At 43.2% G+C, this 23,917-nt stretch overlaps 1 protein-coding gene across 1 annotated transcript in view; it reads right to left on the bottom strand.

Annotated features, from left to right (window-relative positions):
• Positions 1-8,017: 8,017 nt before the first annotated feature.
• LOC132399850 (carcinoembryonic antigen-related cell adhesion molecule 5-like) overlaps positions 8,018-23,917 on the bottom strand; it is a 96,368-nt gene continuing 80,468 nt past the window's right edge. The window contains exon 15 of the mRNA XM_059980725.1: positions 8,018-9,934. Within this exon, the coding sequence (XP_059836708.1) occupies positions 9,818-9,934 (117 nt within the window). The 3' untranslated portion in view covers positions 8,018-9,817. The remainder of the gene's footprint in view (positions 9,935-23,917) is intronic.

The following is a 23,917-nucleotide window of genomic DNA, read 5'->3' as shown; positions in this document are numbered from 1 at the left end:
TCTTTCTGCACTACTTATTACTTTTATTTTTATGTATAATTCTTCACAATAAAACATCCTTCATGACATATCGCCATGCTATTAAACCTGATTCTGATTCACAAGATGCTGCTGAGGCTTGCAACCTGAGTCGGTTCATCACAGGCATAAGCCTCCCCCCATCTTCAAGAGGCTGAGCCTTGAGAAGGCAGCATCTATCATTAAAGATGATATGCCTTCACATGTTTTCTTTGTATTTCTACCATCAGGGAGGAGGTAGCAGAACCTGACGAATCACACTCAACATCTCAGGAACAGCTTCTTTCCTTCCACCATCAGAGTTCGGAATGGTCCAAAAACCAATGAACACTGCCACCTTCTTCCTTCTTTTCACTTCAGTTTATTTAATTTTTATAATTTATCTGAATTAAGTTTCTGTCCTTGCACTGTTCTGCTGCAACAAAACAACACATTAATGATAAACTTGATTCTGATTCTGATTTTGGCGGCAGTAACATATAGCCTGCAGGAGGATCTCAGTCGGCTGAGCAGTGTCTGTGGAGAGGAGATGGCTGCTTGATGCTTTGGGTCTAGAACTTGTATCATATTGCAATTATTTTCCTGTGTGTGTGTGTGTGTGTGTGTGTGTGTGTGTGTGTGTGTGTGTGTGTGTGTGTGTGTGTGTGTGTGTGTGTGTGTGTGTGTGTGTGTGTGTGTGTGTGTGTGTGTGTGTGTGTGTGTGTGTGTGTGTGTTCAAAATAAGAATCACAATCAGGTTTAATATCATAAGACCATATAATATAGGAGCAAAATTATGCCATTTGGCCCATTGAGTCTGCTCTGCATTTTTGTTATGGATGATCCATTTCCCTTTCAGTCCCAATCTCCAGCCATCTCCCTGTATCTCTTCATGCCCCAACTAATCAAGAATCAATCAAATTCTGCCTTAAATATACCCAATAATCTGGTCTTCACAGTCTCTTGTGGCAATGAATACCAAAGATTCACCACTGTATGCTTAAAGAAATTCTTCCTCATCTCCCTTCTAAAAGGATGCCCCTCTATTCTGAGGCTATGGTCTTAGACTCCCCAATCATATTATAAAGAAAGATTATAAAGATTAATACGTGGCTGAGAGGATGGTGCAGGAGGGAGGGCTTCAGGTTTGTAGATAATTGGGCTTTGTTCCAGGGAAGGTGGGATCTGTTCTGAAGGGACAGTTTACATCTGAACTGGAGCGGTACTAACATTCTTGCAGGGAAGTTTGCTAGAGCTTCTTGGGGGGGGGGGTTTAAACTAAATTTGCAGGGGTTGGGGATCCAGAATGTGAGAGAGGATAGCGAGAGGAAGAATAAAGGACAGGTGGGGACTACATGGTTCCGGAATATTAAGTGTGTAGTAGAGAAAGGTGAGGTGGAACAAGTGATAAGGAGGACACATGTAAAGATGGATGGTCTGAAGGAACATGAAGTTAAATGTGTTGAAAGAATAAGTAAATTTAGGAAAGGCAACAAAATTCTAGGGGCGTATAGCCCTATGGGAGTTCAGGGAGCTGGGTTAAGCACAATAGGCAGTGATTCAAACAGAGAGAGGAGAAATGGGTTAAAAATTCTATATCTGAATGCACGAAATGTCAGAAATAAGGCGGATGAGCTTGAAGCCCAGGTGCGAATGGGTAACTATGATGTTGTTGGGATAACGGAGACATGGCTGCAGGGAGATCAGACCTGGGAAATGAATGTACAAGGGTATACGTGCTATCGTAGGGACAGAAATGTGGGCAGAGGGGTTGGGGTGGCTCTGTTGGTGAGGAATGAGATTCAGTCCTTTGCAAGGGGGGGACATAGGGTCAGGAGAAGTAGAGTCTGTGTGGATACAGACTCTAAGGGCAAAAGGAACAGTAAGGGCAAAAGGACCCAAATGGGTGTTGTCTACAGGCCACCAAACAGTAGCATGGATATTGGGTGCAAGTTGAATAGGGAGTTAACATTGGCATGTGGCAAAGGTAATGTTGCAGTAGTTATGGGGGATTTCAACACACAGGTGAACTGGGAGAATCAGGTTGGTGCTGGACCACAGGATAGGGAGTTTGTGGAGTGCCTACGGGATGCATTCTTGGAACAGCTTGTACGAGAGCCGACCAGGGACAAGACTATTCTGGATTTAGTGTTATGTAATGAACAGGATTTGATAAGCGATCTTGCAGTAAAGGAGCCATTAGGAGGTAGTGATCATAATATGATAAGTTTTTATCTGCAATTTGAGAAGGATAAGGGCAGCTCAGAGTCCTCAGTGTTGCAGTTGAACAGGGGTAACTATGGAGCCATGAGGGAGGAGCTGGCCAAAGTTGACTGGACAGATAGCCTAGCAGAAAAGACAGTGGAACAGCAATGGCAGGTATTCTTGGGAATAATGCACAAGGTGCAAAATCAGTTTGTCCCCCTGAGAAGGAAGGATTCAAAGGGGAGAAAGGGGCCAGAGTGGTTGACAAAGGAAGTCAGAGGCTGCATAGCATTAAAAACAAGGAAGTATGACAGAGCTAAGGTGAGTGTGAGGACAGATGATTGGGAAGTTTTTAAGGAACAACAGAACTTAACTAAAAAGGCAATACAGGGAGAAAAAATGAGGTATGAACGCATGCTAGCCAGGAATATAAAGGAAGATAGCAAAAGCTTTTTTAGGTATGTGAAGAGAAGGAAGATAGTTAAGAACAATGTTGGGCCCTTGAAGAATGAATTGTGTGAAATTGTTATGGGAAACAGAGAAATGGCAGAAGAATTTAATGAGTACTTTAGACCTGTTTTCACTAAGGAAGACACAAGCAATCTCCCAGATGTATGGATGGGCCAAGGACATAGGGTAACAGAGGAAATGAAACAGATTGACATTAGGAAGGAAACAGTGATGAGAAGACTGATGGGACTGAAGTCTGACAAATCCCCAGATCCAGATGGTCTGCATCCTAGGGTACTAAAGGAGGTGGCCCTGGAAATTATGGATGCATTGGTAATCATTTTCCAATGTTCCTTAGATTCAAGATCAGTTCCTGAGGATTGGAGAATGGCTAATGTTATCCCACTTTTTAACAAAGGAGGGAGGGACAAAACAGAGAACTATCGACCTGTCACCCTGACGTCAGTGGTGGGGAAGATGCTACAGTCCATTATTAAGGATGAAATAGTGGCATATCTAGATAGCAGTGATAGGATTGGGCCGAGTCAGCATGGATTTACCAAGGGTAAATCATGCTTGACTAATCTGTTGGAGTTTTTTGAGGATGTAACCAGGAAGTTAGATGGGGGAGATCCAGTGGATGTAGTGTACCTCGATTTTCAGAAGGCATTTGATAAGGTCCAACATAGGAGATTGGTGGGTAAAATTAAAGCTCAGGTCATCGGGGAGAAGACATTGGCATGGATAGAAAACTGGTTGGCATATAGAAAGCAAAGGGTAGCGGTGAATGGGTGTTTCTCAGAATGGCAGGTGGTGACTAGTGGGGTGCCACAGGGCTCGGTATTGGGACCACAGCTGTTTACAATTTACGTTAACAATTTAGATGAAGGCATTGAGAATAACATCAGCAAATTTGCTGATGATACTAAGCTGGGTGGAAGTGTGACATGTGATGAGGATGTTAGGAGAATTCAGGGTGATTTGGATAGGCTGGGTGAGTGGGCAGATACTTGGCAGGTGACGTTTAATGTGAATAAGTGTGAGGTTATCCACTTTGGGAGTAAGAAACAGGAAGGCAGATTATTATCTGAACGGTGTAGAGTTAGGTAAGGGAGAAATACAAAGAGATCTAGGAGTCCTTGTTCATCAGTCACTGAAGGTGAATGAGCAAATGCAGCAGGCAGTGAAGAAGGCTAATGGAATGTTGGCCTTTATTACAAAGGGAATTGAGTACAAGAGCAAGGAAATCCTCTTGCATTTGACCGAGCCCTGGTGAGACCACACCTGGAGTATTGTGTACAGTTTTGGTCTCCAGGGTTAAGGAAGGACGTCCTGGCTGTAGAGGAAGTGCAGCGTAGATTCATGAGGTTAATTCCTGGGATGTCTGGACTGTCTTGCGCAGAGAGGTTAGAGAGACTGGGCTTGTACATGCTGGAATTAAGGAGATTGAGAGGGGATCTGATTGAAACATATAAGATTATTAAGGGATTGGACAAGATAGAGGCAGGAAATATGTTCCAGATGCTGGGAGAATCCAGTACCAGAGGGCATGGTTTGAGAATAAGGGGTAGGTCATTTAGGACAGAGTTAAGGAAAAACTTCTTCTCCCAGAGAGTTGTGGGGGTCTGGAATGCACTGCCTCGGAAGGTAGTGGAGGCCAATTCTCTGGATGCTTTTAAGAAGGAGTTAGATAGGTATCTTATGGACAGGGGAATCAAGGGATATGGGGACAAGGCAGGAACTGCGTATTGATAGTAGATGATCAGCCATGATCTCAAAATGGCGGTGCAGGCTCGAAGGACTGAATGGTCTACTTCTGTGCCTATTGTTTTTCATAGGCAACCTCCTCTCCACATCCACTCTGTCAAGGCTTTTCAACATTCAATAGTTTTCAATTAGATCACCTTCATTCTTCTGAATTTCAATGAGTACAGTGCAAAAGCCATCAAATGCTCTTCAAATGACTAGCGTTTCAATCTCAGAATCACTGGCATATGTCATGAGATTTGTTGTTTTGTGGCAACAGTACTTTGCAATATATAATAATAAAGAAACTATAAATTACAAAAAGAAATGAAAGTTAAGTAGCTGGTGTAAATAGAGAGCAAAAGAAATTGAGGTGATATTCATGGATTCAATGTCCATTCGGAAATCTGATGGCAGATGGGAAGAAGCAGTTCTGAAAATGTTGACTGCGTCTCTTTAGGCTCCTGTACCTCCTCCTTTAATGTAAGTTTATTATCAAAGTACATGTACATGTTTTACCATATACTACCTTGAGGTTTATATTCTTAAAAGCATTAAGTTGAAAATAAATAAATGCAATAGAATGTTACAGAAGAAACTACTCATAACCTGACAAAGATTTAGAAGCCACCAATGTACAAGAGATAAACTGTGCAAATAGAATAAAATAATACAGAGAATATGAGCTATAAAGAGTCCTTGAAAATGAGTCTGTAGGTAATAGAATCATTTTGGAGTTGAAGTGAATTATATAATCAGCTCTATGTGTGCAACTGTTCAATGACTCATCATTAAACGTACATTTGTAGTATAATTCAATCTGTATTTTTCTGGAAGTTTCTCTGTAGCCTGTGTTACATCACTGAACCTATTTCATAGGCTTACTCTTGGCACTGCAATTTCATTTATCTCTCTAGTGAGATATTTTTTAGTGTAAACTGACTACAGATTCATTGTTCTTTATCTTCTATTTGTTCTCCTTCGCTTTTTCACTCTCCATCACAGTAGAGGGAGTTGGTTACCAACACCTAATAATTATGTGGTGCTGGCATCCGTTAGTTTCACGAGACCATGGATCTGTGCCTGGAAGGTTTCCAGGGCTCAGGCCTGTGCAAGGGTGTATGGAAGACCAGCTGTTGCCCACGCAGCAAGTCTCCACTCTCCGTGCCACCGATGTTGTCCAAGGGAAGGGCAAGGGCCGATACAGCTTGGCACCAGTGACGTCGCAGGAGTTGCCAAAACAAGGTTGAAGACAATGTCGGACTGCTTTAGGGACTCCAGCTCCGGATTTGTCCTCAGGGTTTACTCCCAAAGCCTTTCCCATGAGTGGGTATGGCCGCAAGGCAGCAGAGGTTTGAAATCAGAGGTTTTCCTCTCTTAGATGGACTGCTCCCCAGGCTGACGAGCTCCATCTACCCGAACAATACAGTACAGTATTCATGTATCTTTACAAATACAATTACAGTAATCGTGTATCTTTCTTGACTTCTGGGTCAATATTGTTTCGATCTAACATAACCTGCTTTAAGGTCTGGCAGAGATGCCACTTCCCTTCCCGAAAGACCTGGGTTCGATCCCGACCTCTGGTGCTCTTTGTGTGGAGAGGGTGAATCTTGCTAGGCAACAGGCCCCAATGGTGTGCCTGGTCGGGCACTTTAAACCTGTGCCAGCCAACTGGACGGTATGTTCAAAGACTTTTTCAATATCTCATTGCTACATTGGAAGTTTCCACCTGCTTCGAAAGAGCAAGAATCATACCAGTGCCCAAGAAGAGTAGGGTGATCTGCCTTTGGGATTATCATCCAATATCACTCACATCTACAGTGATGAAATGTTTTGAGATGTTGGTTATAGCTAGAATCAACTCCTGGGTATGCAAGCACCTGGACCCACTGCAATTTGCCTATTGCTACAATAGGTCTACAGCAGATGCAATCTCATTGGCTCTTCATACAGCCTTGCATCACCTGGTTAAGTCAGGCTGCCGTTTATTGACTGCAGATTAGCACTTAACACAATCATTCCAACATTTGTTCAAAATACTCCAAAACCTAAGCCTCTGTACCTCAGTCTGCATCTGAATCCTCCACTTCCTCACTGGAAGACCATAATCTGTGTGGATTAAAAATAACATCTCCACCTCACTGAAAATCAACTCTGGTGACCCTCACTGTTCTACTCTCTCTACCTCTACGACAGTGTGGCCATGCATAGCTCAAGTGCCATTTATAAGTTTGCTGATGACACAACTACTGTTTGGCAGAATTTCAGATGATGACAATAAGTGTACAAGAGTGAGATGGATCAATAGCCTGGCTGGTATTGTGGCAAAAGCCTTGCCCCCAGCATCAGTAAGACCAAAGAACTTATTGTGAAGTTCAGAAAGATACACTTGTCTTCAAACAGTCAGTAATGGAAAGGGTGAACATTTTCAAGTTTCTGGGTGTCAGTATCTCTGAGGATTGCTCTTGGACCCAGCATATCAATGCAGTTACAAAGCAGACATGACAGGAGCTATATTTCATTGGCAGTTTGAGAAGATTTGGTATGTCACCAAATAAACTCTCAAATTTCTACAGGTGTACCATGGAGAGCATTCTAACTGGTTGGAACTCCACCTGGTACGGGGTGGGTCACTGCACAGGATCAAAAGAAGCTGCAAAAAGTTGTAAACTCAGTCAGCTCCATTATGGGCTCTAGCCTCCCCAGCATCCAGGATATATTTAAGAAGCAATGCCTCAAAAAGGCGGCATCCATCATTAAGGACCTCCATCACCCAGGGCCTAATTTCTTCCCATTGATAATGAATGGACATTGAACCCACGAACACAACATTACTCCAGTTTTCGAACACAACATTACTCCAGCTTTTCTCTTTTTGCACTATTTATTTAACTTTCTAATATATTTTTATTATGCATTGCAATGTACTGTTGCATAACCACATATGCCAGGGGTATTAAGCCTGATTCTAATTCTGATCCTGAGTTTGTATGTTGTGGGAAATCTACAGGGTTTTTTGATTAAATCCAGTGATACCATGCTCCTGTGCAGGCTGTCTCCTAGCACTAGGCTTGGGGGGTGAAGGGAGGTGGTGTTAAGTGGGGAAGTGGAGAGGCCCGAGTCACTGGGAGATAAGTTAGTCCAGATGTGAAATGTGCAGAAGTCAGCCAGAATAATGCTTGCTTGTGGATACACTCTCTTCCCAGAGTCATACAGTTCTGCATGTGAAGCCAGCCTTTCTGCCCATTGTGTCTCTGCTAACTATTACACCTATCCATACTAACCCAATTTCCCTGCATCCCACTGTGCCCTCTGCATGTGGGAAATGCCCCTGGACGAAATGGCACAGAACATTCTAAATTTAGTTTACATTTTTTCAGAAAGGCAATTAACATTGTTGACTCAGCCATGAGCATCTCAGCTGCAAAAAGAGGAGTGATGGGCATGAGTCTAGCAGCCTTATCGCATAAAAACCCAGAAATACCAAAGACTCTCTATGCAATGAATGCAGTGAATCCAGTTTCAAAGCCATTACTGACATATTTCTTGGAGAAGATGTAGAGCACAATTAAATTAAGATCAATCGGTGCAAAACATGGTCACATTAACATGGTGATTGTCGAAACATTAAAGCTCTTTAATAACATGATTCAGTGCAGATTGATAACTGGCTGATGTCTGTTGAAATATACATATATTACATTTATAGCAATCATTTTGTAACAGATTATATTTCACTTTGCCTTAAATTTATATCAATCCAGATTTATTACACTGCTTCAACAATTAAGTATCAGTTAAATAATACTCGTGTGAATCATCTGCTTCCCCATCAGATTTATATTTTTAATAAAACAATTATCTATTTTTGGAGCTGCTTTTTAAGGGTAACTTTGGTCAAATAAGGAACAATCTATGGAGTCTCCATTTGTGAAGCTGATGAGGTTGTTCTAATTTTATAGACCTCATTGCTCTTGTAAGTAGCAATGGGCTTGCTTACACATAGCAACAAGCTGGAGTTTTAAATGTAGGTTGAGTCGACACTGGGGTTCGATTCCATTCTCCAGTATTCTTTGTGTGAAGTTCACACATTTCCACTCCCATACATCCCAACACCCACTAGCCAATGCCCCACCAGACTTCCCTGCGTGGTCTAGTTTCCTTCCACGTACTGCTTGGTTAACTATTGTACCTTACACTCCAGGTAGGACAATAAGCTACAAAAAGACCACAAAAGGGAGTTGGTGTATGAAGAGATATATGCTTTGTGGATTACTCAAAGCAGAGCTGATGGAACTGACAGTGAACTGAAGAGTCTCCTTAAGCATCAAGGTAAGTGGAATTGCGAGGAGCTGAACAGCAACAGGGGCATGTGAAACCCCACCAAACGTTCCTAGTTTGGAATCACTTGCAAAGCAACCCCATATTTCTGGAGGGACAGTTTTATAATTTTTCTCTGATAGTGGAAGTTTCAGGACTGGAGAGCCCCTTGGAGGGATAGGAACCAGCTTCACTCACAGAGCAAGGGAAAGCCCACGTGAAGTTGCCTACCAAGAACATCTAGACAGGATGGGAAGTGCCAATGAAATTCATACAAAGTGCCAACAGTTAGTGCATTCAGGTAAATAAAAATAAACTTCTCAAGTTTTAATCATGCACCATTCATCACATTCCCTCCCCATCAATCCCCTCCCACCACTTCATACACAAATAAAAAAATATATGTATTGAATTTCCACATGGAGTAGTGATAGCACATCAACAGGCAAAAGGCACTGACACAAGCTTGGAAGGACAGAGGCAAGATGGAGGCACAGTGAGATCCCACAAACTGGAACAAGGTGAGTATGAGCAAGGCGGTGCAACTCACCTCATTGCTTCAAGGGGGTTTGGGCAAGTGTTCACAAGGACCATTGAGGCAACAGACTCTACTTCTTCCTCGGCACATTGGAAGCAGCTGGAGAAACCAGACACTCACAGAGGGGCAATTGGAGTTGTGGGGAGACCAGACACAAGGAGGTGAAGGGTGGAAGAATGGAGGGGGTGGGGGAGATCCAGCTGCTTGCTGATGTGTGTTCATTGGAAGGAATGTGTGAGACTGCACATTCCATGGTGTGGCTACATTATCTCAGTGGGAGGTTTCATGATCCGGTTGGGCCAGGAATTGTGGAATGTTGAATCCGAGGGATCTGGGACCAGCATTGTATACTTTCTGCAGTCACATTCCTCCCTCCCATCATGATGATCCCTGTTGAGCTGGACTGGTTGGCCCTACAGGCATCTAGCACCCGGTGGGACTTGACGAAGGATTAGTAAAACTCAAGGAGACATTACATGCTTGTGGCATGGGAATCAGATAACATAGGCAGTTCTCAGTGCATTTTGGGGAAAGTTTTCTCTGATTAGTGGAGGGAAATCATCGGTACTTCACTTCAGCATAGTCTGTCTTGTTGTCAACCACAGCTTCGCTGGTAGGCTTGGTACCCGGATTAATGATATTGGGCCTGGTGTAGATCACATCTTCACCTTTCGCCTGCGATACAAAGGAAAAGGATAGTTAGGCAGGCATAGTGCACTGGCTTCTTCAGCTATGCCATGAGCAACTCCACTGCAGATGGTGCAGCCCATGTCAGCCAGTTAGAGAGACAATGAACTTGACTTCAATTGACTTGACCATTTGAATTGCCAGCACTTCTTTCCTGGCTTCAATCCTTTGGCGACTCAAACATTTTCCCTCATTTGAACTTCCATAATGACTTGTAGTTGCGGACAGGTCATGTGGGGAATGTGGATTGCATAGACTAACCCCACCCAGGAAGTTGGGGAGTGGCCCATCACACTCCTGACGTGTGGATTGGTGGAGAAGTGAAGTTGCCAATCTTGAAATGATCAGAACTAGTGTCACAGAGCAGTACAGCACAGACACGTACCCTTCAGCCCATCAAGTCAATAGTAACTTTGGTGTCCACCCAACTTGTTCCAATTTTCTGCATTTTGCCCATATCCATCTAAGACACACCCCTCTACTTCCCTTCCAAAGGTTTATTAAATTATATTATTCTACAGGCATGAACCACACCCTCTGGCAATTTGTTCTGTGTTCTTACCGCACTCTGCATGATTAAGTTGCCTCTCCCCTACATTGGGGAAAAGACTGTGATCATCCAATTTATCTAGGCGCCCCCATAATTTTAAACGCCTCTCTAAGGTTGCCCCTTGTTCTCCTACAATTCAAGAAATGAAGAAAGCCTGTCCAACCTCACCCTCGTCCTGGCAACATCCTGTAAATCTTTTCTAAATTCTTTCTACTTTAACCATGCCTTTCTATAACAACATGACCAAAACTGTACATAGTACTCCAAATGTGTGGCCACATCTAAGTCGTATATAACAGCAACACAATGTCCCAAACCGAAGTACCCTGACTGATGGAAGAGAACCCACAATCAGACATAGGCTGATTAGTGGACAGTGCCCTCATCACACATGAGTCAGGCAGTGACTATGTCCCACAGGAGGGAGTCTTATCACCTCCCTTTGGCATTCAGTGATGTTCCAATCATTCAATTCCCCATTTTCAACATCCTATGGATCACTACTGACTGGGTACTCAACTGGACCAGTGACAGAAATAGTTATAGGGGCAAGGCAGAGGTTAAGGATCCCAGGGGGAATGATTCACCTCCTGACGTGCCAATGTCTTTCTCCTGTACACATGTCAGGTGTGGGACAGGACAAACTCCTGACTTCCCTAAAATGAAGTTAGTCCATGTCCACCGCAACATCACATCTCCCCATCTACAAATCAGAAATTTAATGGGCTCCACCTCACCCAAACGGGGTGATTTTTAACGTATAATCTCAATATTCACCACATTACATATCGCCCATTTACAGGTCAGGAGTTTGGTGGGACACTTACCCTTTGCCTGGATGGATTAGTCCATGCACGCCACAGCTACCATATTACCTTTCTCCCCTGAACAATATATGAGTGGGGAATTTGATGGGACATTACCCCTTTGCTTGGGTGGAGTTAGTCCATGCACTTCACCTCTGCCTCATTTTCCATACCTCCAAGGCTTGGGTTAGATGTGTGACAGGACACTCTCCATTTCCATGAGTGAGGGCAGCTTCCAACAACTTGAGAAGCTTGCCTCTACCCAGGACAATGCAGTCTGCTTGATTTGCATTACCCACTCTGTGTAAACACCCTCTCCTTCCAGGACCGCCGCACAGTGCCTGCAGTGTTCTCTGTCTAAAGTGTGCCAGGGTTACTCACCTAGGTAAGAGAGCTGAGCTCTAACTCCTGCTCAATTCCTAGTAAAACAGGAAAGACTTCTGGAAAAGACAGTAACTCACCCCCACCCCCCCAATTAGTTGGAATCAATAAACACTGGCCTGTGTTTCTGTGTTACTGTAAGTCAGGCATCAGCCAGCTGTGACTGATGTGCAGCTGGTGCTTGTAACAGGATGTTCTGGTTGGATGAGGAAGAGGGAACCTCAGGAGACCATGCTGCTTACACGCATCATGCAGAACCATGATTGCATGAAGTGTCTCTTTGGGGTGAGAGGGGAGGAAAAACTACTGTATGAAATTAATATTACGAGAATGTAAAAACAAATGTCCTGCCCTCACTGAACCAAACTTCTTAATATTTTGCAAACAGGCAAAAATCTGCAGGCGCTGGATATTGAAAGCAACACAAACAAAATGCTGGAGGAACTCAGCTGGTCAGGTAGCTTCTATGGAAAAGAGTAAACAGTCAATGTTTCAGGCTGAGACCCTTCTTCAGGACTAAATATTTTGAATTATGCAATTAAATACATAAACTACAAAAGCTAGATTATAAACTATACCAACTTGCCTACATATTCATAATTCATTGAAATTGGAATCACAGGATAACACCTGGAATAGAGCTATTTGCACATTGGCATTTATAATCCAGGGCATAGAATGCAGGAGTTGGGATGTTATGATGAAGTTGTATAAGACTTTGCTGAGGTTGAATTTGGAGTATGGTGTGAATTTCTATTCACGTGCCACCGGAAAGATGTCAATAAACCTGTCAAAGAAGTCAATAAAAAGAGGGCAGAGAAAATTTACATATTAAGTTACCAGGACTTGAGGACCTGCATTATAGGAAAAGGTTGAAGAGGTTTAGACTTTATTCCAGGAGTGCAGGAGAATGTAGGGAGATCTTATCAAGGTATACAATGTTAGAGGGGTACAGATAGGCTGAATGTATGCAGGTTTTTTCCCCCGCAGGTTGGTTGAGACTAGGTTTAGGATGAATGTTGAAATATTTTAAGGGGAACCTGAGGGGGAACTTGCAAGTGTGGAATGAGCTGTCAAAGGAAGAGGTGGAGGCAGATTCAATTGTAAAACCTAAGAAAAGTTCGGATAGGTACAAAGATGAGCGGGGTATGAAGGATTATGGTCTGGGTACAGGCAGATGGAACAAAGCAGAAAACTAAATGGCATATGTAAGGTGGGCCAAATAGTTTGTTTCTTTGCAGTCCCAGTGTAGCTCACTGAGGGAAGAGTGGGCTCACCATTCAGCTCTGGATGCTGTGTTATGCTGCTGAGAGAGGGCATTTCTCACCATTGCAAACCAACCGGAGTTGATGTGGGAAGCTGCTGACAGTGGGAGGGAATCCTTGAGTTTAGACCCAGCAATGGTGAAGGAACAGCTGATAGATTTCTGAATGGGGACTGCAGAGGATTAACCCAGGGGTGTACCTCGCCCTGTGCTGCCTTTCCCCTTTCACCATGAGAACTGGGGCATTGGTGTTCTGGAAATTGCTGTTGGAGTAAGCTACAGCTCGTAATGATAGTCTGTTATACAGAGATAACAGTGCTGGAGCTGTACTCACCCAGAAAACTGGGAAGTGTCCCATCACACTTCTAGACTTTCAATAGGGGACAAGTAATGTGGTGGATATAGACTAACTGCACGGAGGAAAGTGGGGAGTGTCTCATCACTCTGCTGACTAATCCCCTTTAGTCAGGTGTAAGGACTGGTGAAGTCAGAATGTGAGTCTCCCTCCATGGGATCAACAGACCCTGACTTAATCCTGTAGCTATGGCTGGGGTCTGAAGAGTTTCTTGTTAGGGTGATCAGCTCCCCCCCCCCCCATGTCCATTGTTGGACTCGGTAATGGGAGCCGTATTGAATGTCAGGGGGAGTGGGATGGGACAGGCTGTCATCTGTTGAAAATGATCACCTCCTTGTACTTGTGTGGAGTGATCAGAATGGGGTCTGAGTCTCACCAAAATTAGTGTGCCTAGGTTTTGGATGAGAGGATATAAAGGGGAACTGATGGGCAAATTTATCTCACAGAGAGTGGTGGGTGTATGGAACAAGCTACGAGATGAAGTGGTAGAAATGGCTATAATTACAATATTTAAAATGCTTTCTTGGACAGGAGAGTGGTCAGGAAAGGTTTAGAGGGATAAGGGCCAAATGTGTGCAAATGCGAACAGCTCAGGTGGATGACACAGGCAAGCTGGGCTGAAGGACCTGGTCCTGTCCTATGATTTCAGAGCCAGAAGAGCAGAGTTTCGGAACAATGGGCTGTCTGCTTGGGGAAGTTGTTCATTCCAGGTGGGAATACATACCCTAAATCCTCCCCTCTCCACTGATTGCTGTAGGGGCACATTCCACTGAGCACATTCCAGGTGGACAAAGTAGGAATTACATCCCTAGAGGGAGTCAACAGCTGCAGAGAACAGATGGGAAGTGCAGATCCCCAGTGTTTTCCTCTGAATGCATGCCTGGGATTGAAGGTGTTGGTTGTTTACAGAGCAGTTCTAAAGGAAGAAATGGCTTTGGTCCGGGGGAGGGTGAGATTTAAAAGTGACCTGAGGGGCTGTGTTTTCACCCGCTTCATCTGCCCTCTCCATGGGTTTACATGTTACAGAACCACAATACACTGAAGAATAATTAGGCCACTTCGCCCATTGAGTCTGCTCTACTATTCAATCATGGCTGGTTTATCTTCTCTTTCAACACTATTCCCCTGCTTTCTCCCCAAAATGTCGACACTCCTACTGATCCAGTACCTATCATATGTAGCAATGAATTTTGCAAATATACCAACCTGAGGCTAAAAAAATTCCCTCTCATTTCTGTTCTAAATGGGTGTCCCTGGTCAGAGATTCCCCTAGTATAGGAAACATCCTCCCCATGTTCATTCTATCTAGGCCTCTCAATTTTTCAGCGTTTCAGTGATATCCCCTCTCATTCTTCTAAACTCATGCATACAGGTCTTGAGCCATCAAATACGCCTCAAACATTAACCCTTTCATTCCCAGGATAATTTTTGTGAACCTCCTCTGGATCCTCCAAAGCCAGTACATCCTTGCTTAGATATGGAGCCCAAAGTAGCTCACAAAACTCCAAATGGAATATGACCAATACCTTAGTATTAAATCCTTGCTTTTAGACCTCTCAAAATGAATGCTAACTTATCCAGATCAACACCAGAAAATGCTGAAGGAACTCAGTAGGTCAGGCAGCATCTATGGAAAAGAATAACCTCCCGATGTTTCGCGTTGAGACCTTGAGTTGCTTTGGATTTCCAGCGTCTGCAGACTTACTCGTGTTTGTAATTCAACCAGTTATCGATTTCCCCAAAGATGAGTGGGCTCCCCTCACATCTCAATGACCAATTCGTGGCGGTAAAGCGCACCCCCTCTCCATATGTAGATGAGGGACAAACCAAGAGCAGCACACCGGTGAGAGAGGACGGCATGTTTGGCAGAAATGTGGGACAGAACGTGAGCAGGAGTAATTAACAACATTCTGGAGGAACTCAGCATCAAGGCTGGGATCAGCACAGCTGGGTTGGGCCGACTTGCCTCGCTTGAAATTTCAGCAATCAATTGAGCTGCACTGGTGGCTGAGCCAGGCTCATACAGAGATGTGAGCAGCCGCTCAGGCAGCGGTTGTTTTCCTTTTGTTTAAACTACAATTTATTTTTGTTGCTGGAGGTGATACAACTCAGGGGCAGGACTGGGATTTCAAACAGCTGCCTGAAGAGCAGAGGCTCTCAGCATCAACTCCCCCTCTCTCTCTTCAGTGCATCTGCTGCCGGTCACAGCACAGTTTCTATTTCCCATCAGGTATCCACGTTGTCTGGCTTAGATATATATCTGACAGTTCTCTGACTATGTGAGGAATCTGAATTACAATCTACCCGTTCTGTGCGAGTCGTTCCACTTCTCTGCCCCAGGGCATTTTAGTAGTCAGAAAGTATTACAACATGAACAAAGGAAAATCTGCAGATTCTGGAAATCCAAGAAACACACACAAAATGATGGAGGAACTCAGCAGGTCAGGCAGCTTCTATGGAAAAAAAAGTACAGTCTACTTCTCGGGCCGAAACCCTTCAGCAAGACAACATGGAAACAAGTCCTTCAGCCCAAATTGTTCATACTGATCTGAGCTAGTCCACTTGCGTGAATTTGGCCCATGTCCCTTCCTACCACGTCCTGTCCAACAGTTGTAACAGTACACAGCTTGTTCAACAGACTCATTACCCTCTGTGTGAAAACAAAGTCATCTTTAAACTTCTCCCTCTCACTTTAACCATATGCCTTCTAATTTTAGATTTCCCTGCCCTGTGAAAATTACACTGTGACTATCCACCCTACTATCATGTTCATGGCTTTACACGCTTCTTCAGTCTTTCAAAATGTTTTGACATGATTGCCCATTTGGAGGGAGTTTCCAAGTAAATTATTATTTAAAATAAGATCTGCACGGCTGCTGGAAATCTGACGTGCAAACAGAAGTTGCAGGAAACAGTGCCTGGGCAGGAACCAGCTATTGTTCTTGGGTGCTGGAACATTCTTTGGGGGTCCCGGACCAGAAATGCAGACCATGTGTCTCTCCACAGCTGATGGCTGACACGGTGTGTTCCCAGTCATTTGTGTCTGTTCCCAGGAAGAGAAGACACTTGGAAACAAAGCAGTGACAATGGAGCAGAGATAAATGTGGTCTGCAGTAGTGCAGCTGCAGGCACCCGGGTATGATCCAGATTTCCGCCCTCTCTATCTCTCTATGGGCATTTGTGCAGCCATCCCATGAAAGATTAATAAGGCTACTGTAGATCTAATTGCTGTAGATTGCATCATCTTATTCCTTTGTAGTAACAAAATTCGGAACTGTACAAGTTAGTATTATATAACAACTACTTCCCGAATTTGATTCAACAAACTCTTAATTTTAAGAAAAAGTAAGGAAAAAACATCTCAGGAATTTCAGCCTTTGGCACGCTTAGATATACATTGTCAGATTAGAGATTCCGCCCAAAGCATGGTTTTATAGTTAAACAGTCCACAACATCTGATGTCACGGAAACTGCAGAAGAAGTTCTCAGTTCCGCTAACCTCCTCCCCCATTCAATAGAATCAGCCCCAAGTTCTCCTGCCCCAGTTTTCCATCATCCTCGATCCCCTGCCAACTCACTCCCTGACCATTCAAGCATTAATCTCTCCCTCTTTAATCTTACCCCAGTGATCTGCCCTCTACCTCCCTCTGGGGCAAAGAATTTTGAAATTCTGACAGTTCCCACCTGCACCGGGTTCAATCTTGCGATTTTGTCCCATCTACAAATATTTACGATGACAGAAGAAAAACATTTTTACATCTGCACGACCAAATCTCCCCAGGGATATTAAATGTTTCATTAAGGGTGTCAGGATGGTAGGCAGTTACAGAGATGGGGAAGGTGATAGGGGACTGGGAAGGTTACAGATACAGTGAAGGAATAGCAACTGAGAGTGATACAGAGGCAGAGTGGGTGTAAAGGCCAGAAGAGTTTACAGAGACAGTGAGGGTATTATAGACAAGAGGCGGTTACACATGGGGAGGGTGTAGAGATTGAAGGGGATTTACAGATGGAAGGGAGTAGAGGCTTGTGTGATTACAGAGAAAGACAAGGGCATAGTGGCTAGAGGGTACTATAGAGACAGGGAGGCGTGTAGGGCTTGCACAGCATTACAGAAACAAGGAAGGGTTAAGGACTGGATGAGGTTACAGATAGCGGGATGTCGTGGCAGGAGGGATATATGGGGACAGGGAGGAGTGTAAAGGTAGGAGAGGTTACAGACAGGAATCAATGTAGCAGCTCAAGGGAGGAGTTTACAAAGGCATAGAGAGGTTTTGGGGGCAGGAGAGGTCATACAGACGGACTGTGTGGGGGCCAGAGGTTTACAGGGAGGGTGTGAAGAGACTGGTTGGGGTTACAGAGAGGGAGGGGTATAGAGGCTGAAATTTCAGACACAGGGTAAGTATCTATTATTTTGTATTCTTCATTTCTCAATGTTCTGGGGTTGTTTCATTTCCAGACTAACTGACATGATTACATTTAATGGTTACAGCTGTGAAACACAGTTCAGTATATGCAGAAGTTGACTAAAATTTGGAGATGGTGTTTAGAGATTGTATGGAACTCAATTGGTAAATGAAAAAGCAGAGATGTTGATTCTAAGAGTTGAGAAGTTTGGTTGCATCTGTGTAAAACTTTGGTCAGGTCACACTTGATAAGTTTTACAGGAAGGGTGTTGAGGCATTGGAGAGGGTGCAGAACCATAATGTTCCCTAGATTATCGGACCATGTGAGTTGAGGAGAGGTCGAACGAATTTGTGTTGTTTTCCCTGGGGCTCTGGAAGTTGAGAGGAGTTCTGATAGAGCAGGGGTTCCCAACCTGGTGTCCCTGGTCCACATGGTTAATGGTAGAGGTCCATGACATAAAAAAAGGCTGGAAACCCCTATGGTAGAGGTTTATAATATTATGAGATACATAGATAGGATAGACAGATCATTTTCCCAGAGTAGAAATGTCAAATACTAGGGGGCATAGTTTTAAGAAGAAAAGGGAGACATTTAAAGGAGAAATATGGGATGTTTCTTTACACAGAGATTTGTGGCCTATTAGCTTACACATCTTCTGTGCTTAAGTGCTTTAATAGGTTGGTCTTGCCTATGTAAGGACCTGGACCTGACTGCAATTTGTTTATCACCATAATAGTTCTACAGTGGATGCAGTCTCACTGGCTCTCTGCTTGGCCTTGGATGAACTAGACAACAGCAATACCTCCATCAGCTGCTGTTTATTCATTACAGCGCAGAATTCAACACCATCATCCCATCAGTACTAAGCAACATGCTTCAGAATCTGGGCCTCTATACAACGCTTGGTACCTGGATCCTTGATTTGCCCAACACAGTCAGTCTGGATTAGAAATAACTCACACACCAATCCTCAATGAGAGATCAACAATGGAAAAGTGAGCAGTTTCAGTTTCTTAAGTGTCAACATCTCAGAGGATCTATCACCTGATAAACATATTGATGCAATCACAAGGAATGCACGGCAGCGGTATTATTTCATTGGGAGTTTGAGAAGGTATATTACCAAGAAAATTTCTATAAATGTGCCATGGAGAATATTCTAACAGTTTGCATCGCCATATTGTGTGAAGGGTTGGAAATTCAGTCAGCTTCATCATCAAGGACATCTTCAAAAGACAATGCTTCAAAGTGGCAGTATAAATTATTAAGGACCATTACCATTGAGGGCATATCCTCTTCACATTGTTATCTTTAGGGAGAAGCTACAGGAGCATGAAGACTTATACTCTGTACTGTATGAACAACTTCTTCCTCTCTGCCATCTAATTTCTGAATGGTCCATGAACCTGTGAACACTTTCTCACTGCTTGCAATGTTTTTGCACTACTTATTTACTCCAAGTTTCTTATTGTAACATGTAGAAACTTTTATTTATTGTCCTGTATTGCTGCCACAAAACAACAAATTCATGACATATGACAAGCCTCATTCTGATTCTGAACTGGAGCCAAGCACTCAGTTCTGGTTGCCAATGTCTGGAAGGTTAAGGGGGGAGCAGAGAGGTTCAGTAATTTGGGGTAAGCAGCATGGATTCTGGTGATAAGGGATCTTAGCTGTTCTTTACAATATCAGTAGGCACAGTAGGCACAGTGTAATCAGTAGATTACACGAAGAGCATACTTTCTCCTGTGGAACAATTCTCAGCTGGAAATGGTCATCAGGAAAACCATTTCTGGAGGAATATTTTCAGACAAGAGTGGTGGGGATTATTTCTCATTTTTAAGGGGATGGTGTTATTGGCAAGGCTGGTATTTATCACCCCTCCCTTAACCATCCCACATGTAGAAGTTTGTGGTGGGCTACCTTCTGAAGCTGCCACACTGGCAAAGTTCCAGGATTTGGACCGGCATGGTGACGCCATTGCAGATGGATTTCCGAATGAGGGAGAGAGAGGGTGGTGCTGTTCCTCCTTTTCCTTGCTGTCCTTCTCCTTCAGGGCAGGAGAGGTGAAGGTGGGGGTTCAGGAGGGGCTAGCAGAACTGCCTGGTTGAGTAAGCATGGGGCATTCCATAGACGGTGCACACTGCTGTCACAGTGTGCTGGTAGAAGGAGGAAGGGAAGTTGAATGTTCCAACTGCACTCAATTGCTCTGTGGTAGTGTCTAACTCTCTACATTTTGCAAATAGATAAGAGAAATGGGAAATAGTGGTAATAACTTCCTCATATTTCTTCAACCTTCAATTTGAGATAAAATTACAAAACCCAATTTCTCACTCTCCCCCACAGACCTGCACATGGTAGACAGAATGCAGGCAGCTCTACACATCAAATTTAATAGTAGCAACACACACACACACACACACACACACACACACACACGTTCAGGAGCTGCCATATTGGGCCATTGTGAACATTGTTACAGAAGCAACAAGCTCGAACATGTTATTGGTTCTCAAGGATTACATGTTACTAAGGAACTGGGTTACAATAATTGTGCAATGCAAATTCAAACTACCCCCAGGATCATTGCAAAATGTCAATCCACTTCCTTATATAAAGGGGACTTGTTTGTACTTATGCTTAGCACTCAGGAGCCGTAATCGACTCAAAATAATTGAGGAACTTGCAAGTCCAGCAGCATCTATGAACGGTCAATGTTTCTTCACCAAGGCTTGAAAAGGCCAGAATGAGAAGATAGGTGGAGGAAAGGAATTCAAATTGGAGGGCCAGTGATGGTGATTCCAGCATCAATTGGATTGTTGTTCAAACCTGAGAAAATCTGCAGATGCTGGAATTCCAATGAATTGCACACAAAATGTTAGAGGAACTCAGCAGGTCAGGCAACATCAATGGAAAGGAATAGACGGTCGACATTTCAGGCTGAGGCCCTTCATCAGGACTGAGAAAAAGGATGAAAGGTCAGAGGAAAAATGTAGGGCGGGGGGGGGGGGGAGAGGAAGAAGAGGCACAAAGTGAAATCGGGAGGGGGGAGGGGTTGAAGTAAAGAGCTGGAAAATTACAATGACAAGTTCCCGAGAAGGATATGTGGCTGTGGTAGCAAGTGTGGCTAGGTATATATTCAACCATGTGCTCACCCAGATCTGCTACCACAGTCGGATATCCTTCCTGGGAATACGTCTTCACAAGTTCCCAGCTCTTTCTTCACCACCCTCCCCCTCTCCCAGTTTCATCTTTCACTTAACATCTTGTTCTTCTTCTTCCACTTTCCCCACCTTCTGACTCTTTCTCATCTTTATTCCAGTCCTGATGAAGGGTATCAGTCCTAAACATTGCTTATGATTTTCCATAGTTGCTGTCTGACTTGCAGTTCCTCCAGCATTTTGTGTGTGTTGCCTTATTGTTCTAACCCAGCTGGTGATTGGTACCCAAAGCTGGTTTGGCCTCTATGAATCTACATGGTAGGCAGCACTTGAATGACCCAACAGGCAAATGAGCATTATAATCATTGCAACGGTTCCAGAAGGTGGCTGGGGAAAGGGGCACAAAATATCAAAATAGAAAACATTTACAAGAACAAAGTGTGCAATGCGTCTTCACACTTCAATGAAAGGTAGGTTGTGAAGACTGCGCCTGTCTCTCTGTAGAGTTCCACAATTTAACTTGGGGCCAAAATAAGTGTTTAACTGCCTTGCTCCATACAGTTGGCAGAGGTTGTGGGGTCTGGGAGGAGATGTTCTGTATTTGGGTGATTAAATGCATTACTTGCTGGATGTTTCACACTTCAGTTTCTCCCTCCCTCCCCCACTGCATCTGGTCCTGGTTACCACTGCTTCCTGTTTCCTTCCATTTTGTTTTACCCGACATGAGGTGGAACCAGACCTTGCTTTTGTGCATACAAGTAATTATAAGCCACTGCAATCAATGAACCTTATTACAACTAATGCAGGGCAATTTGGTTGGCAAAGCCTAACAGCAGGAATACAAGAAGAAGAGAAGGCCACTCAACCCGTCTAACCCATTCCATCATTCAGCATGATCAGGGCTGTAATGGACCTCAATCCCAAACTTTATATATATGAGTGTATAATATATACTTATTATTGCAAATTATAGTTTTTATTATGTATTGCAATGTACTACTATGGCAAAACAATAACATTTCATGACATGCCAGTGATATTAAACTTGATTCTGATTCTGTTTCTTCCTGAATTCCACCCCTCAGTGATCCATTCTTGTCTTCCCTCTGGAGCAGCAAATTCCAAAGATCTCCCCACTCCCCAGTCAGAAGTTCCCACTCAAATCAGTGTGAAGTGAGTGTCCGCATCACCCACTTACATTCTAGTAACACTGTCCCCTGGTTTGTGATTCTCTCACTAAGGGAAATATCACTACATCCCCTGTCCTGTGCCCTCAGGGTCTGAGATATATGAATAAGGTCATTCCTTGTTCTTCTCACACCATGGGATACGATCCAACCTCTCCCAGTAAGACAACACTCTCACCCCAGGAATTAACCAATATCTCCTTTCTTCAATAATGGAAACACTTCTGTACATGATACTGCAGATGTGACCTCACCAGGACCCAGTGCAGTGGGAACCAGTCTTTGCAATTTTAAAATGTCATTTGCAGTCTTAGCTGCTTGTTAGACCTGCCTTCAGCTTTTTGTTAACATAACTACGTAGAATGCTTGGATCCCACCTGTATTTCAATCGCTTGTGGTATCTCTCCACTGAGATTATTATTTCTTCTTGGTTCCTCTTATTGTTTCATGCTTTCCCACATTAAACTCAATTTGCCAGGTGCACCCTCACTTACTGAAACTACCTAATGCCATTGTCATTGGACACTGCAGCACAGAAGTAGGCACTTTGGCCCATCTGGCCATAGCTGAACTATTACTCTGCCTAGTCCCATGGACTAAAGTTCTCCATATCTCTCCCATCCATGTAACTATCAAAAATGTTGATATCAAACACATATCCACCATTTCCACTGCCAGTTTGTACTACTCTTCCATCGCCCTCTGTGTGAAGAGATTCCCCCTCAAGTTCCCTTAAACATTTTATGCTTCACCCTTAATCCATGACCTTTAGTTTTAGTTTCATGCCGGTTCCGTGGTAAAAGCCTGTTTAGATTTACATTATTTAAATCCCTCATAATTCTGAATACTGCTATCAAATCTTCCTTCATTCTATACACTCTAATGAATGAAGTCATAACCTGTTCTAAACTTTTCCTCAATCTCAAGTGCTCAATTCCTGACAGCATCCTTGTAAATTTCTTCTGTACTTTCAATCTTATTGTTATCTTTCCTATGGTTGGGTGACCAAAACAGCACACAAAACTCTGATTTAGGCCTCAACAAAGTCTTATACAACTTCAGCATTACTGTGTATTTAATATTTGAGTAATATTCTAAATATATTGTTTGATTAAGCACTCTGGTTTGTTTAAATGATTTGGTATAGTTTATATGTAAAAGTACGTCAGCACATCACCATATTATATATGTGCACCTTACTTGAAGTAAAGACAAACTAAGACACATTTTCCTGGGCTCTTGCTTTCTGCTTTCAGTTAGTTTTATGTTTTGCAGTTACAAAACATAACAGTGGTGACAAGGAAGTTTTAAATGAACCCATGTTGACTGCTACCTGTTGAAGCACCACAAGGTATTCAAGTTAGAAAAGGAACACTGCATGTCTTTTCAGGAAGGGACTGACATAGTTGAGTTTAAAAAGAATGACAGATAATGGTCAAATTCACAGGTTCCTAAACAATGTGCACTTGGTAAAAATAACCATAAATTAAAGAAAATGTAGAAGTGGCTGTCTATGTTTGAAAGATTGATGTGGTTGATTGCATAAATCATAACTGGATATTGTATAATAAGTGAATTAAGCAATATTTTTAAGCAAATAAAATAGTCAATGAAAAGTGGGTGCCAATTTTGCTGAGTGCATTGAAGTTAAAGGCATAAAGTTTGCTTCGAAGTTTAACTGCTCCAATCAAACCATCTAAAATGAGCTTTGGGTAAGGTGTAGCAGATAATGTGAAAGTAGTGCAAGAAGCCAAGCCCTGTTACTTGTGGAATGCTTTAAGTTTCATAAGCAAAATCCATTTCTGCATTTGTAGCTGAATTGAAAAATTTCTCTGAGCATTGTCAGTTCAGTGATGGGCT

Source organism: Hypanus sabinus, chromosome 1 (assembly GCF_030144855.1).
Source record: "Hypanus sabinus isolate sHypSab1 chromosome 1, sHypSab1.hap1, whole genome shotgun sequence".
In the NCBI taxonomy this organism is placed as follows: domain Eukaryota; kingdom Metazoa; phylum Chordata; class Chondrichthyes; order Myliobatiformes; family Dasyatidae; genus Hypanus; species Hypanus sabinus.
This window is presented reverse-complemented; position numbering and strand designations above follow the sequence as displayed.